Source organism: Thermobia domestica, chromosome 3 (genome assembly GCF_964235325.1).
Source record: "Thermobia domestica chromosome 3, izTheDome1.hap1.1, whole genome shotgun sequence".
NCBI classification, from domain to species: Eukaryota; Metazoa; Arthropoda; class Insecta; order Zygentoma; family Lepismatidae; genus Thermobia; species Thermobia domestica.
This window is the reverse complement of record NC_137456.1, coordinates 205,651,498-205,667,174: the sequence shown is the minus strand read 5'-3', so window position 1 is coordinate 205,667,174 and position 15,677 is coordinate 205,651,498. Positions and strand designations below refer to the sequence as shown.

Sequence of the window (15,677 nt, the reverse complement as noted above, 5' to 3'; positions counted from 1 at the left end):
ATAAAGGATTTTCCCCCGCCTTCGACAGCACGCAGACGAAGTTGCAGGATGGTTTGAAGATGTAACAGAGCAGCACCTCTGAGACAAGCCCGCGTCGGTGTCTACATACGCGTATTGTGAAGAAATGTTACTGCCTCAGTTCCCATGTGCGATTTTTTTTTTAGTATGGTTAGACTAAATTTGAATCCTTAGATGATTGTGGCGAAAATACTATGCTGAAGAGGACAGCTTTTGTTGAATATACTGTATAATAAGCCCATGGCTATGGTGGTAAAAGAAATAAGTCACTGATTGTCCCAAGTTGGATTTTATAATGATAGATTCCTAGATATTGACATTTTAATATAATAATTTTCTCCTCTGCTTTCCCTCTTTCTCGACAAATTTCCAAAAACCTTTTATAGTGGTACCTCACGTCACAAATTGTATGCAGTTTCCAAATTTGAAGTTTGTAGTATTGCCATGCAACCAATCCATGCGGAATGTACGCTCCTAATATATAGATATGAGCAAACGAATGCTATTTTAGGGGGCAGGCTAGCAGGAGTGGCCCACTACTTATGCCATTGGAGCTTACACAACACAAAACACTGTTACTTTATATGTTTTATTTTATTAGTTATTTTGATCTTACATTTTGGAAATGTACATTCAGTTTTTTCCTCTAAAAATTTAGTTGTTTTCAGGAGAGAGTTGTTTTGCTTATACGTAAATCCGGTACTGTTTCCGAAACCCTGTGCGGGAAGTTTGCAATTTTTACCGTTTCCTTTGAGCTGTTAAGCATTGGGCATATTTTGCTTAAGAGAGTACAAATTCTTCGTGGGGAAGCGGTGACTCAGTGGAAGAACGTTCACTTTTGCTGCGTGGGGCTCTAGCTCGCGGCTAGTAGGCTATGTGTTTGACAAATATCTTGCGCGTGGGTTTCCTCGGGGCTTTTGCGTTTCTTTCCACTTTCTTCAAGATTTCATTTATTCTTATTATCACAATCTCCTGTAGCATGCACGGCTAACTGTGGGACTTGAAACTGAAAGATTCCATTTACAAATACGTCGTCCAGTTTCATGAATTCAGTGGGCGATATAGAAGAATATAGGGAAAGAGAGTCAGCAAAGTATTGACTGTCACAGTGGTACGTGCTGGTATTAATATATCCTATAATGCGCATACAAGTGAAGTGTTACATTATTATTAGTAACGAATTTTGAAAGTTATTATTAATTTAAATTTGCTTCTGGTTCTCGGATGTTATGTCTTAATCTCCTTACAGTGTTCGTTCTCTTGAATGGACTGTGTTCACCAAATTTCAAATGTCGCAATGTTTTCTTTAAGACTACACTACGTCTCGGATTCGTAATCCTATTTTTACACGGTATGATCACTTCCACTGACGGATTTAAGAAAAACACCTAAACGAATTAGAAGCTATAAGAGAAAAAGCAACATGTTTGTTTGTACTAATGTTTCCAATATTTGTTTTATAAATTTTGAAAACGTTATTTGTTTTGTACTGCCTAACAGATTCCAGCAAAATTCAAATTGATAACATATGAATGATGTTTAGCACAATGTAAAACCTTCTTAATGATAGAATTGGGACGAATTGTATTCTTACTGAACACTCTAAGCGCCATGTGCATATACTTTATTCACACTCACAAGGGACCCCTTGAGTGCAAGGTCGCAAGCGACCAATTATATTGATATTTGCGGCATTCGACGCCCCACATGTTGTCTACCATGCAACCACAATATTGGCTGCTAATGGCAACAGGAGGCGGGACCGGAGGTGAGCACAGCATGAAGCTCATTTGAGTGTGTAGTGTCATATACTCTCGACTGTGCAGAAAATGTACAAGAGGAGTATACAATGATGACGATACGTGCTTAAGTGAAAGTGATAGTGAAACAAGTGTCGAGCCATGTAGTTCATCATCCTTGTTGGACAGCGAGCCACAAATCCCGTCTCCAGTGAAACGTAGTAAAGGACAATCGTTGTCCAAGGAGTGGGTTCAAAACAATTCCGTATATGGATGATCATCCGCAGCACAATAGAAAAATACTTATGAAAAGATTTTGAATAAGTCCGCAGCAATATGACCGTGTAGTACATAAGAGAAACTACGGATATTCAAGGGAGGACAAGGCGCAAATGTTACAAAAACTGGTGTTTTCGCGTTTCAAAGATTCTAGATACAATTTATAGGATGTGCATGATAGTGACCTACTAATTGCGCGAGATAGGATGTACATGATAGTGACCTACGTTGTGGACAGCAAATTGCGCGAGACATAGGTTACTGTAATTGCAAGGGAAGTAGTGGATGGTTGCATACCTTCAAAAAATGCTACGTAATTGGAAGACGTAAGATAACGAAAATTCAAAGAAAGCATCAACTGGACGGTGCACAGCAAACTGTGGAATCTCTCGACAATTTGTAGATGAGATAAACAAACTTGTCCCAACGTTCAGTAAGGAATTTGTTTTCAACTCCGACCAATCGGGATTTGAAGAGGAAATACATATGAAAGAGCCCTGCAAATAAGAGGTACCAAGAGAGTTGTATCAAGTTCAACAAACATCAATGCCTTAATGCATTTATATACAATTATGTTAATCTGGAGGGTAAATTGGCTGGAAAGATATTTATTGTGCTGCGGGAAGTTGGAGGTGGTCTGCCTCCTACGATTCTTTCTCGTGTGAGTGATCTTGCAAGGGCAGTAGGGAACATTTACGTCACAGCAAGCAAGATTGGGAAAATGCGTGTAAGAAACTACAACTATGGTATGAGCATTGCTTTGGCCAATTGGTGGTCAAAATAACTTGCTTTTGATTGAATCCTGATCTGCGCACAAAAATCATACTCCTTTAGAGTAAACTATCCCTCCTGGCAAGTATGTGACATTGCAATTCATATCACCTGGAACTACTGGACAAATTCAGCCTCTGGATGTTTGTTTCTTCCGTTCCTATCATGATCATCATCATAGGTATTCTGCCCTTATTGGCAGGTCACTTGCCGCAACTGAGAAGCTTCCATGCTCCACGGTCTTCCGCTAACCTTTTCGTCTTCACGTATGATCTTCTGTTTTTATATCGTCCATTAATTGTAGAATCCTTTCGCCCTCTCTCTCTCTTTCCTGCCACCTAAAAGTGTTCTTTCCTCCCTCACCATTTCTAACACCCACTCATTCGTCTTTTGCTCGAACCCACTAATTCTTTGCATTTTTCTCCACACCTACATCTTCGGAAACAAACTTTTCTTCCTCCTAAAGGCGTCTTTTGCCATTCCTATTCTTGCTTTTATTTCACGTTCGCACTTCATGTCATTACTAAGAATACTACCCAGATATCAAAAACTATTCACTTGTTCTATTTCCTCTCGTCCTACTTGTATATTTCACACAGACCAATTACCATGGTTTTTGTCTTTCTAACATTTATTTTCATCCCATATTTTTCAAAGCCCTTCCTCTAGTTTTCTAACATCCTATTGATTTTCTTTTCAGATTCTGCTACAAGCAACACATCGTCTGCAAATCTTATATATCTAATCATTCTACCTCCTACCGAAACGCGTCTTTATCATGTAGTCTCTTTTTCACTGTCTCTTCTAAATAGATATTAAATAATATTGGCGAGAGACAGCATCCTTGTCGAACTCCCCTTGCAATTGCACTTTCCTCTGTCGGTTCTTCCCCTATCCTAACACTTACTTGGTGGTTCATATATAAGTTTCTTATGAGTCTTCGATCTTTCCAATCCAACCCAATCTTCTTTAGAACTCCCAACAATGATTCCCAATTCACCCGGTCAAAAGCCTTTTCTAGATCAATAGATACTACATACACCTGCTTTCCTTTTCCTATACACCTTCCACCGATCACCTTTAATAATCCAATTGCATCTCTTGTGCCCTTACTTTTCCTGAACCCAAACTATTCCTCCTAAACCTTTTCGTTTGTTCTTCCATAAACCTTATGTTCAGTATTCGGAGCAGAATTTTAGCTGCATGAGATAGGATACTAATAGTTCTATAATCTTCATATTTCTTTGGGTTCGATTTCTTATCCACCAGTATCATGATCATCTTCAGGAAGTCTTCTGGCCACTCTTCTGTTTCATATATTTCATTGCAGAGTCGGAACAATTCTTTCGTGCCCTTGTCTTCCATACTTTAATGAATTCGATTGGTATATTATCTATCCCGGTTGCCTTTCCATTCCTAATCGGGGATATAGCCTTTTCAAACTCATCCCGAAGAATCCCAAACCCTTTACCATCCTCACCTACTTCATTTTTCACTTCAACATTTAGGCTACGCGGGCTATCCCTACTCTCCTATAAGTCTTCAACATACTCTTTCCACCTTCTATGACCTCACTTCTCTCGCTGACTACCTTCCCATTCTTAGAGGAAAGTACCTAAATATGGAATACCGTTCCATTTTTTGGCAACTATAGCTCACCTTACACGATTCTACATATGAAAAAATGTGTCTGCATTCTGTATACATATGGTCATAACTTCTGCCATTTAGAGTCAGTCAATAACAAAAAAGAGACCCCAAAAATAAATAAAAATCAAAACAGTACAAAATTGTTACTCGAAAAAAAGTGCTCTAAATATGGAATACCATAAACAACTCTCATGAAATATACCAGAATATTTTATATGCTTCTAATATAGGTATGCTAAATAAAAACTGTCAATACAAATATTTTAATTACGTGATATAAAGGTGCAAATATTCCAAAGATTATTTGAAAAAAATGTAGTAAATGAGCTGCAAAGTTACAAAAAGAAACATAGAAGCAAAATTTGCAATGTGACATTTTTTTAGAGTTGTAAACTTAGGTAAAAGAAAATTTATTATATATGCTGCCTAGTGTTAGATATGCTGCAAAATGTCCAGTGAGAAATCTATGTCTATTTACAGAAGTCACAGATATAACAATTTTGTCATATCCAGCACATTCATTGTGAACCCAGGACTGGCACACCATACATATCACCCATTTTTCACCGCTTTTATCTTCAGAAAATTTTCATGAGGAGAAGAGGCACTCAGTGTCTTCTTCTGTCTCTGGTTGATCATTATCGGGAATGCTACTAAACGTTGATGATTGATCATCATATGCGCTGATGGACATAGATGTTTCGGAATCTGAAGTTTTACTTTGGGGACAACTGTCATCACATTTGTTTCGTAACGTACTTTTCGTGCATTTCTTAGTTAATTTTACCTTTTCTTCTGTTACATTCTTGTGTTTCTTACCCTTGTTTTTTTTTTGCACTGTTCTTCATTTTTAATTGCTTTCCACTATCGACAGCTTTCACAGACTTCTTTAACTGATTTTTGTAAGGTGATGAAGTAATTATGATACAGAGCCACAGCCAGCCTTTCTTAATCGACTGCCTCCCCTCTTCTTCACTGCGGGCACTGGTGATATTTGCCATGGAGTTATACTGCTGCCAGATGATTCACATGCTGAAGCTTCAATGGCGATTGGACAAGCAGAGGTAGGAGAAATGTTGTCTGAAATATATGGGAGAGAAGTGTTTGATGTAGAAGGAGGAGGGAGTTCAGGTGAAGGTTCAGAACCTAGTAGGAGGCGAATAGAGATCTCGTGAAGATTGAAAGCCACGTACTGATCTATATTGTTGTGCGTGCTTTGCTTCAAGAAAGTCACTATCATTGAAAATGTGGGAATTGAGAGGCCAAATTCCCGTCACTCTAAAACCATTAATGGCGTTTGAAGCAGTTTATGCTTTCACGTACGCTTTTCCAAAGAGTTCTTCTACCTCAAATGCAGAGAGAGGCCGCACACAACCGTCTTCTGTCCTAGCAGTTCTCATCCAAATCCTGATCTCTTCACTGTAGTACGTTTTTAAGGGACTCATGAAGGTTCTGTGAAGAGTCTGCAGTCTGTGGGACGAATGTGGAGGAATACAAAGTATGGACACATTATTGCTTCTCGCCAAATATAAAACTTCTAAATTTCTTGAGTAGGCATAATGGCCATCAAGAATGAGCAACAATGGAGATTCTTCAGATGGCGTTGTGTGTTTAATAAAATGTCTGGACCATTCAGTGAAGAGATTACTCTGTACCCACCCAGAAGGATAACACAGTCCAATAGATCCTTCAGGAGCGCCTCGCATAAGGTGATTTGACCACTTTGTGCTAGGAAATATTAGCATGGGAGGAACATAAATACCCGTGACACTCATACACGTTATTACGGTCACTAAAGAGCCTCGTTCTGCAGAGCTAATTGCGTCTATTTGACGTTTTCCTTTGTGTGGAAGAACTTGAGGAACTTTTGATTGAACGACAGTCAGAAATGTCTCATCAATGTTAAATATGCGATCAGCAGAAATGTTCTCATTATCAATCCCCGATTGCAAAAGGTCAAAGAAGTGGGTCACTTTTTTCTTTACAAAAGCCAACAGTTCGATTGTATGACGTTTCTCTCGGTTTTCTGAAAGAAAGTTTTCCCTTGTGTCTCTTCATAAACAATTTGAGCCAAGTCTTTCCTGCGAACTCGTGGCACTTTGAAAACGAGTGTGCAAGTCCATTTTCTTTGGCTAATTGGTATGCCATAATTCGCACATCCCTCCGAGTAAGACCAAAAAATATGTCTTCCATAACTAACAGGTACTGGACCAGTTCCTCCTCCATTTCCGGTGTTAAAATTGGTTTTCTTCCTAGCTTCTTCACAACAGCTTCTTCAGGACTCAATTTACATGACGCCAAGCGAAAAAGTGTTGTCCGAGGTACATTATATATTTTGGCCGCCTTCAAAAATCCCATTTTCTTCTTCCTCATATCGTGAATTGCACTCTTCATTGCGTTGCGGTCCCAAGTCTTCCGTTGTTTATTCATTTGGGAAACGAAACAAAAAGACTGCATAAGACTCTAAATATGGAATACTATTCCATATTTAAAACCCTTATGGTATTCCATATTGTAAGCCTCGCCATATTTGTTTTCATAACCACAAAAATGGTACTTAGCCTTGGTACAAAATAATCTAACTTGCATAGCCTATAGCTAGAAAATACCAACTTTCCGAGTGATTCACTGTCAATAATTTCAAATTCCAATGTGACTAAGAAAATTACTTCTGAAACAGTCACCTACGATAATCAACAATTGCGAACATCCACTCTTTAAAGTATTACGTGCAATAAACTGCTTATTTCACCACAAACTGACCAGAAACGCATGACAGGGTACATAGGCAAGCGTCTCCGGGCACCTTCACGAGAGTGCACCATCTACCGGGGTAGATATGGTGGTATTCCATATTATCAACCCTATTCCATATTTAGGTACTTTCCTCTATTTTCTACTGTCATCGTAGTAGCCCCTTGTTTCCTCTGAAATGCCATTGATTTCATCTTCTTGTACATTTCCTCATATTTCCCAACTCTTTCTAATTCTTCTATGTCCTCACATTTTCTTTTGTAAAACTCTTCCCTTGGTCTGTCTGTTTTCCTGCCTATAAAACATATTATCGCACTATCTGCAGCTCGCCTTAAAGGATAGCCAGTTTCACGATAAGCTCCACTACAGACTGTTTCGCATTTGGTTGCATACCATCACATTCCATCAGTTCTCATCTCCCCGTTAGACCTATGTGATTCTATATGTATTTTTTAAGAGTGGATACCTAGCTGAACGTCCTGAACGATTTGTAACTCCCAAGGAGTTCGCCTTCGATCTTGATGGTGTGAAAATTTGTGATCACTGTGGTGCGTCGTTTTTCATTCGGTGTTCATGATACAAATTAATGGTTTGTTTTGGACATTTTGTGAATGTCGACGATGTCCATTTTGTGAAGTGTAATACATACATCCCATAGAAGGTAAATCTCTGCAACGGACACGCATATTCTGACGCTTTCCTGATGCACATGGTGAGTCATTAGCACCTAATATTTTTTCTGTCATTGTTCACACTGCACTTTCAAATGAGTCTTACTAGAGATTTTACTTGCGACCTCGAACTCAAGGGATTCCTTGTCAGTCAAATACTGGGGGTGGGGGCCCGGTGAATGCTGCTGACCCCGGAGTAAAACATCTGATTTTGAGGCTTGGCGCTTAAAATGTTACAGGCTGAAATAAACATAATGTGACACAGACTTGTCACTAGACTTCCAGTTGCATGCGAAATTACATTTTTTCTACCGGCACAATATATGCACCGGTAGACTATTTACCTTGAAATGCCTTTGTAATAGAAATTTCAGTAAATCTCGTTAATTTGGACCCAATAAGATGGACTTTGCTTAATCCGAACAGGTAATAAATAAATAAATAAATAAATAAAATAAAAAGGAAGAATACAAAGTATTAAATGTAGCTAGGAGCCAACAATCGCAATCGAATGACGGTTAAGAGAATACCGTACATTTTAAAACCCATTGTTATGGATATTATTGAAACGCGGAACAGGTTAACATGAGTAAATATCGTTTAATTCAAGCGATATTTCTTTAACCCTTAGTTGGTAACATCCAAAAAATAAGCTATAACAGTAACATCCGCCTGAGAGACGGACACGCACAATTGAGACGCTTGAAGCCAAAGTGGTGTAAGTAAGTTTTTTCAATAAGGTTTAGTTACACCCAGAGAATTGATTCTACGCAACAAAATTAATAAACTGGATAAGAAGCACATCGTAGTTCACTTGTAAATGTACCATGAGTTCAATGCAACATGCTTCGCCGCTGAGAATTAATTTCTAAATATATACCTTGTAGAGTTTTATCAACACGTATATGCACCCCAATAGAATATGCCGTTTGGCAATTAGAAATGAACTTATTGGAAACATTGGACACTTCTGCTGGAGGATTCTTTCTATTCCTTTGTTCACGAATAGATGAATCATCAAAACAAAATTTCACACCTTTTGAGACATGGTTGCATGAAAAGCATGAAGTCCAGTGCAGTCAGTTGATAAAAGTGACACCAAGCTCTCACGCCCCGACTTGAAAATGGATCACAAACTCATCAAACCAATCAGCCCTTCAATTTTAGTCTTATCAGTATTCTTATAACTTGAGAAGGAGATATGTAACTTTCTTCTCATCACTTCCATTGTACACTAATGCAGTTCACAGTTTCGTTCAAAGTGTCATCAGTAAGGAATAAATGCCAGATGTCCTCTGGATTTGGAAACTTCTATAACTAATTCGCGGGTCCTACCCATGATGACAATTTTTTTTATCACGTTTTACTTAGGTGTTTTAGTACCCAAATTTGGCTTCTTGCAACTCTATCTGATTGAACTATTTTTTTCCAATAAAACACTATCAGTTTCTGTTGTACTTTCGTATTATTCTGATCACTTTTCTGTTCATTGCTGCATCCCTTATTAGATGTTATTGGCATCATTAAAATTTATTTCTGGATGCTTTTATGAACTTTTGGATAAATGATCTTGTTCAGGAACATACGAGTCATCGGATCCGTAATCATAATCAGTCCGTAATCAAAATGCTTTTACAAAAATTTGATGTCTCAAACCGTTAAAGAGATATGAAACACATTGGTAAGTATTGCTATATTGCTTCTAAATTTCCTTCCTTCTAGGTGGCTTGTAAGTTTTGAATTGTATCCCAGGTATATTCTGTTAGTATATTTTACAACCTAAACAAAAAGATCATAACCATGGGCCTTAAGCAGTCTTTTTGACGTATGATTAGCGTCATACTAAAGGCCTGCCTACTGCAGGAAACGCGTTAGTCGAACTCTTTAGTATGGCACTAATCACCCGTCAAAACGACTCTGCATAGGGCTTCATTACTTTCGTCAATTAAAAAGAGAAGGTTTTTCTGATCATTCTCTTTTGATGAACCTAAAACTTTTTAAAACGCGACCGATTTTCTTAGCGAATATTATTTCGATTTAGCTGCAATGACTTTTTAACTTCTAAACTTCAAAACATAAAATACAGTGAGACGGGGTTACTATGAACAAGATTTAAGGAATTTTAAAGAAAATCGCATGTAACTTAGAAACGTAATGATTTAGAACACTGTATTTTAAACATATAATAGCTAGATATATGAGGAAAACATTAGTGCAGGTTCATTAGTAAACATTCAGCATGACCGTAGTTATTGAAATATAAACTTTGGTGCAAAGTTACCCCATAGGTGGGGTTACTTTGCACAACATACAAAAGAGTATGTTCAACATACGAACATAACGTTTCTGTGATATTTTCACTTCAGTTTTTATGCATTTTACTTCCTACACAAAACTGTATGTAGTCTACAAATATTGATATTATAATGAGGGTACTGGTATTGATAGTTAGTTTGAATTACCAATATTTGTAAAGAAAATTATGTATTTTCTGGTACCGGCACAGGAACCACATTCTAATAGTTTTACACATGTCCCACAAAAATGCCAACTGAGGAACAGAAAAAAAAGCCCAGTGAACTGATTTGCCTTGGTTATTCCTTATGTCCAAGAATATCATCCCAACCGTAATCAGTGTAAGATTTACGGAGTTTAGGACTTTCAAGCTGAAGCTCACCCAAATTGCAGGATTTTTTTTAATAGTCTAATGTTAGTCATTCCTATGCGTGTAAGTTTCAAGACCCCCCCCCCCAAGTCTAGTGATTTCTAAAAAAAAAAATGAAGCCTTTGTGAATGAAGCCCCTCTCAAACTATTTTTCTGGATCCGCCACTGTTCATAATTTATTTTCCAACAAGAAATTCATTCCGACATCTAATACCTAAATATGAAATTTACCTAAATTTAGAATGCAGGAGGTTCCAGTAGTAATAATTTCCTATCTAAGTGGTATTTTTGACCGGTGCAAAGTAACCTCAATTAGAGGCTGAAACTAGGGGCGTGATTTAGAGGGTCAATTGCCCTCCTTGAGTTTGAGATTTATATAGATTTTATCAATAAAATAGTAGTAAACGAGTGAAAAACGCGAAATTTTACTTATATCAAGGGGTTTTGTCCCCCCAAGCAAAATCTGAAATGGCGCTCCTGGCTGAAACCGCCTTTTCCCAGTTCCGTAAACTGGGGGTACTTTGCACCGCATTTTCCAGTTTTCATTAATTACTGAGAAAACTGTGTAGTCGAAATATGTAAGTTCTACATTATTAGTAGCTCAGTGCCAGCTAAATCGAATCATTACAATAGAAAAGAAAAGACGTTGGCACATTTTCCTAAATATTTGTTTGAAAATGGTGCAAAGTTACCACACGATTCGTCTAACTTTGCACAATTATTTTTCGGAGATGGTTACAAGCCTTTCTTAGCGCAAACGTGCAAAATATACGTCGAAAAGTTTAACTATTCACCATATACTACTGCTATAGTGCGTCCAGTAAGAGAACGTCTCTGACAGCTCGCAGTGACATTGTAACTACACGCGTGTCAAGTTATTTTTCGGTGCATTTGTAGTGGAAATTTAATTAATGGTATAAGACAGAGTGATCGTGGGTGGTAACACTGGTATCAAAGTAGGGGCTGCAATGTCCCACTGCATGTGATAAGAAACGCCAGTGACCATCTCTTGTTGGCCGTGCTATAAAGTGATTAGAATATAAGCATGATATATTTGAACATAAACAATAAACAAAAGATAGGAACAATAGTTACGCTTAAAAATTGGCAAACATGATTGACTGAAACCAATCTTGAAATATATGAGTGTTGAACCATCCACTTTCAGAGCGATTGTATCTGGTATTGGTTGGTCCACCAACTGTCCGAAGATATCCTAACTTCTCTGCTTTGTAATTAACATAAGGAGGGGCAACGTCACCAGAGCATTACCTCTAAAACCTAACAGAGAGTGACGATATTGAAGAATTCGGAATTTTTTCCGATATTTGCAGCCTCGTCCTAAAATTCATTTTTCTTATTCCCTGGATTCAGGATGCGTATAGTTTTTACTTCTTGTTAATAAAAAGTCATCTGTTGATGCATTGTGGGTAACATTGCACCATGTATATTTCCCTGGGTAACTTTGCATCATCTATATTTCTCTGTTGAAGTGGAAATCAAAATGTGGGTCTACTTTGCACCAGTCATGGCACGATGCAATTTAACCCGTCTATGATGTGTCACTTCATTAAATACATCTCTTCCTTTCACACGCGTTTGCTCTTAAATGATTTACACATAATTTTAACCAGCAATAAATGCAGAATTAACATTTACATCATACAGATCAAAATGCTACCTTACATATTGCTGATCAATGAAATTATAATGCGAATTTCACTTTTGCCCAAAAGCTTCGTTTTCTTCCCACGGCTCTTGTGCAAACACTGCGCAATCATATTTTTTTCAAACTCTCTCCCTAGATGAAAGAATTAATCAGAAGTAAACACTCGAAGATTGTGGAATTTAAAGTGTAAAGGCTTAGTCTTCACACACGCATTTAAAGGTAGAAAAGCGTGTTAGTGCAAAATTCCTCCACCAGGTGCAAAGTACCCCTAGTTTACGGTTTTACTCTTTTTATGACTTGAAAATGTTTCACATTTTAACTATTGCATCGAAGTCCCATTCTGCACGTAGTACTCTACGAAACTGACTTAACTTTGACGGAAATTCTTGTACGTGATAGGCCATCTTTCAAATTTTGGCGGCTTTTATAGCAGGGCTGTAGTCGAGGATACACGGCAGTACACGCCGTATACCCTCTGCTTAATCTTAGTCATTAGAGTGTATTTTCTGCTTCAAACCGTATAATACTTTCTACTCTTGTTTCGTTTATATTTATTTATTTATTTATTTATTTGATTGAGCCATGACTCCAATGATAACCTGGCGTTGGGATGTGGCGCCCAAAGGTGTCCACTTTGGACTAACGTTACTCAAGCTCACGATTACAACATCCTTTCGACATCACGCTCACTTCGAGAGGGTGAGGTCTAGTGAGCGTGAGTTCCGAACTCACGAACGCCGATCTCATGAGTTCGGACACCTTTGGTGGAGTCCCCACCGTCCAGTTTTTCGGAACTGCAGTCAGCCACTGGTCCTCTAGGTTGGGAGTTGTACCTGGCCGATCACCCGGCATGTAAAACCTACGATCGAGGACAGTAGAAAGATAAGCCTTGGATATGGACTGCTTTATTTTGGATACGAACCTTGCTATGGCCTGTTTATGATAAATGTTTTAAGACGCAGGGATCCAGAGGCAAGGGACAGGGGAGTGAAGCGCATGCGCATCAAGCAGGAATGGGTGGAATGGTGCCGTAAATGGTTGGTGGGAATCCTGGGAAGTGGTGATTTAAGTAAGAAGTGTCGTCAAGAAAATAGCATGAAATGCTTTTAGACTATAAAACAGTAATGTGTTCTTTATGTTCTAATTAGATTAATACATGTTTTGCATTGTTTATTAAAATGCCTTCTATGACTTTAAGACAATCATAGACGATCACAAAACAGCGTACACTCTTTGAAAATTTTAGGATTACAGTACTGTTTTATAGTGACTGCTTTCTATACCTCAACAACAACAAACCCTCCGGGTAATTAGAACTGATGTTAAATCCCAAAATTATAGCCAAGATACAGTTAGATGTTCTCTATACCCCAACAACAACAAACCCTCCGGGTAATTAGAACTGATGTTAAATCCCAAAAAATTATAGTCAAGATACAGTTAGATGTTCTATCTTACGGTGGCAGTTGAAACTTCCTCTTTACAGTCCATGGTTTTACCGACAGAGGACTGTGAAACTCTTTTCATATTTTGTGCAAAGTAACTCCTGATGTGCAAAGTACGGTACATTTGTTTATCTTGTAAAGGTACAACATATTCACCATTTTAGCCTTGTTACCACCAAAAGTGACTTGTCGGTTCTTTTGAGCATTAAACCTATTTTGGTAATATAAAATTAATATACATTTGTGGTAACATGAAATCTGAACATCATTTTCTTCACTATATACCTCAGTTATGTAGAATATTCGTATACGGTGCTGAGAATAATGGGAAAATGCTATTTTATAAAATTTAGAAGTTATGTGGATCGCGTATTTGTAGAAATAGTTGTGAATATACATGAGCATTACTTACCTTCATGAAAGTTGTAGTGATGATGTATATCTAGGCTCCATCCTCCTACATCTGAAATATCAACATCGAAACCTTGGAGAGTCGCTGTTTGCGTATCCCAGATTATGGAGCTACAAGTTGAGTACTCGTAACCAACAGAAATTCTTGCTAGCGCTACACCATAAACCTTTTGTTTGTAAACATTCCTCTTATTCCAAGCGAAGGTATAAGTAATGTGTGGATCGGCTTCGAATACTTTCTCGTAGACTGACCCTTCGATTACCACACGAAGGTGAACTAGTTTCAGGCTTGGAGGAATTGTTTCGTCAGTCAGCTTCATGACCACCGTAGAAAGATAACCTGGAGATTGACTGCTATGATACATCAAGTGAAGATCCGATCCAGGAATGGGAATACTTTCTTGTAAAATCTGTAGAAATAAAGAGAAAAAAGTTTAAAGTAATTTTTAAACGTTTCTTTATGTCAGGGCTTCTTACTTTAAGGAAATGTATTTATTTTTTATTTATCTTAACACTAAGAAAATTTCTTCATTTTATATTAAAGGGATATTTTAAAGTTCGTTATATGCATTTTTAATTCATTGATACTCCTTATACAATATTGTTTTTATCGTACGGTGCATGAGTTCGATTTCCGGTAGAAGTCCATAAAAAATTGAATGCGTTACGTTGTTCGTATTCCACCTTAAACTGTACCTCCACTTCATATAACCTCGGTGCTGAAAGGGACGCTAAACTTCAATTCATCCAATCCTTATACAATAGGAAACTATTAGTTTAAAAGTAATAAATCCTTTAAAATTCGAATTACAAAATTGAGTATTTAATTTATGATGATGAAAGGACACACAAGTGTCATTATGCACGTCTAGTACTGCTTTCAGAATCAATCATTTAAGTGCTCTTTATTCAGTGTTAAGATATCCGTAATTGCATATTTAACTAAAATTGTAGCCAATAATGAAAACTTATCGTTACACTACACTAGTGAAAGCGATTCGAGATAATTAAGATTAGTTACTGCACTTTTTGAGCACAAGTTGCGGATTGACACACTTATAGTTGAAACCTAATAGAGCAATTCAGGAAGGTTAACCGTTAGAACTTCCCCTTAGAATTCAAGATGGCAGCTATTTTCCAAAATGACATCCTGAGTCCGAAATATCGTTAATATTGTCTAAAAAAAACATCGTGTTTAGAATCGTTCGCATATGCTTTTGACTCGTGGAACACGGATATAAGGTTAAATTAAGCATCAGACATCAATGCAGACCAGAATATTGTAATATAAAATGACATGGAAGTTAATGCAAAATTAAATATTATTTCTAAATTATAAAATCAAGTACAAACAACAAATACTTGATTGTTTTCATTCTAGATTACGACATTTTCCTCTTCAGTTAGAGCACATAAGCGTGCTTGGATACTAGCAGATTCACAAGAGAAAAATGAAATGAAATCTTTGAGTTTTACGCCCCACGCTTATGCCGGTTAGGCTAAAGGAGACGGTGATGATGAGTAATGAATGAAATGGTGGAATGAAAAAAGTGGGAGGAAACGGGAGAACCACGAAGAAACCCACGCACACGGAGTTTGTCCACC

At 37.6% G+C, this 15,677-nt stretch overlaps 1 protein-coding gene across 6 annotated transcripts in view; it reads right to left on the bottom strand.

The window, feature by feature from the left end:
* Positions 1-15,677, bottom strand: part of Ten-a (Teneurin-a transmembrane protein) — a 1,171,522-nt gene that overhangs the window by 77,518 nt on the left and 1,078,327 nt on the right. For all 6 annotated transcript variants that reach the window (XM_081752112.1, XM_081752114.1, XM_081752113.1 and 3 more), the window contains one exon: positions 14,074-14,482. In XM_081752112.1, coding sequence (XP_081608238.1) covers positions 14,074-14,482 — 409 coding nt within the window. The remainder of the gene's footprint in view (positions 1-14,073; positions 14,483-15,677) is intronic.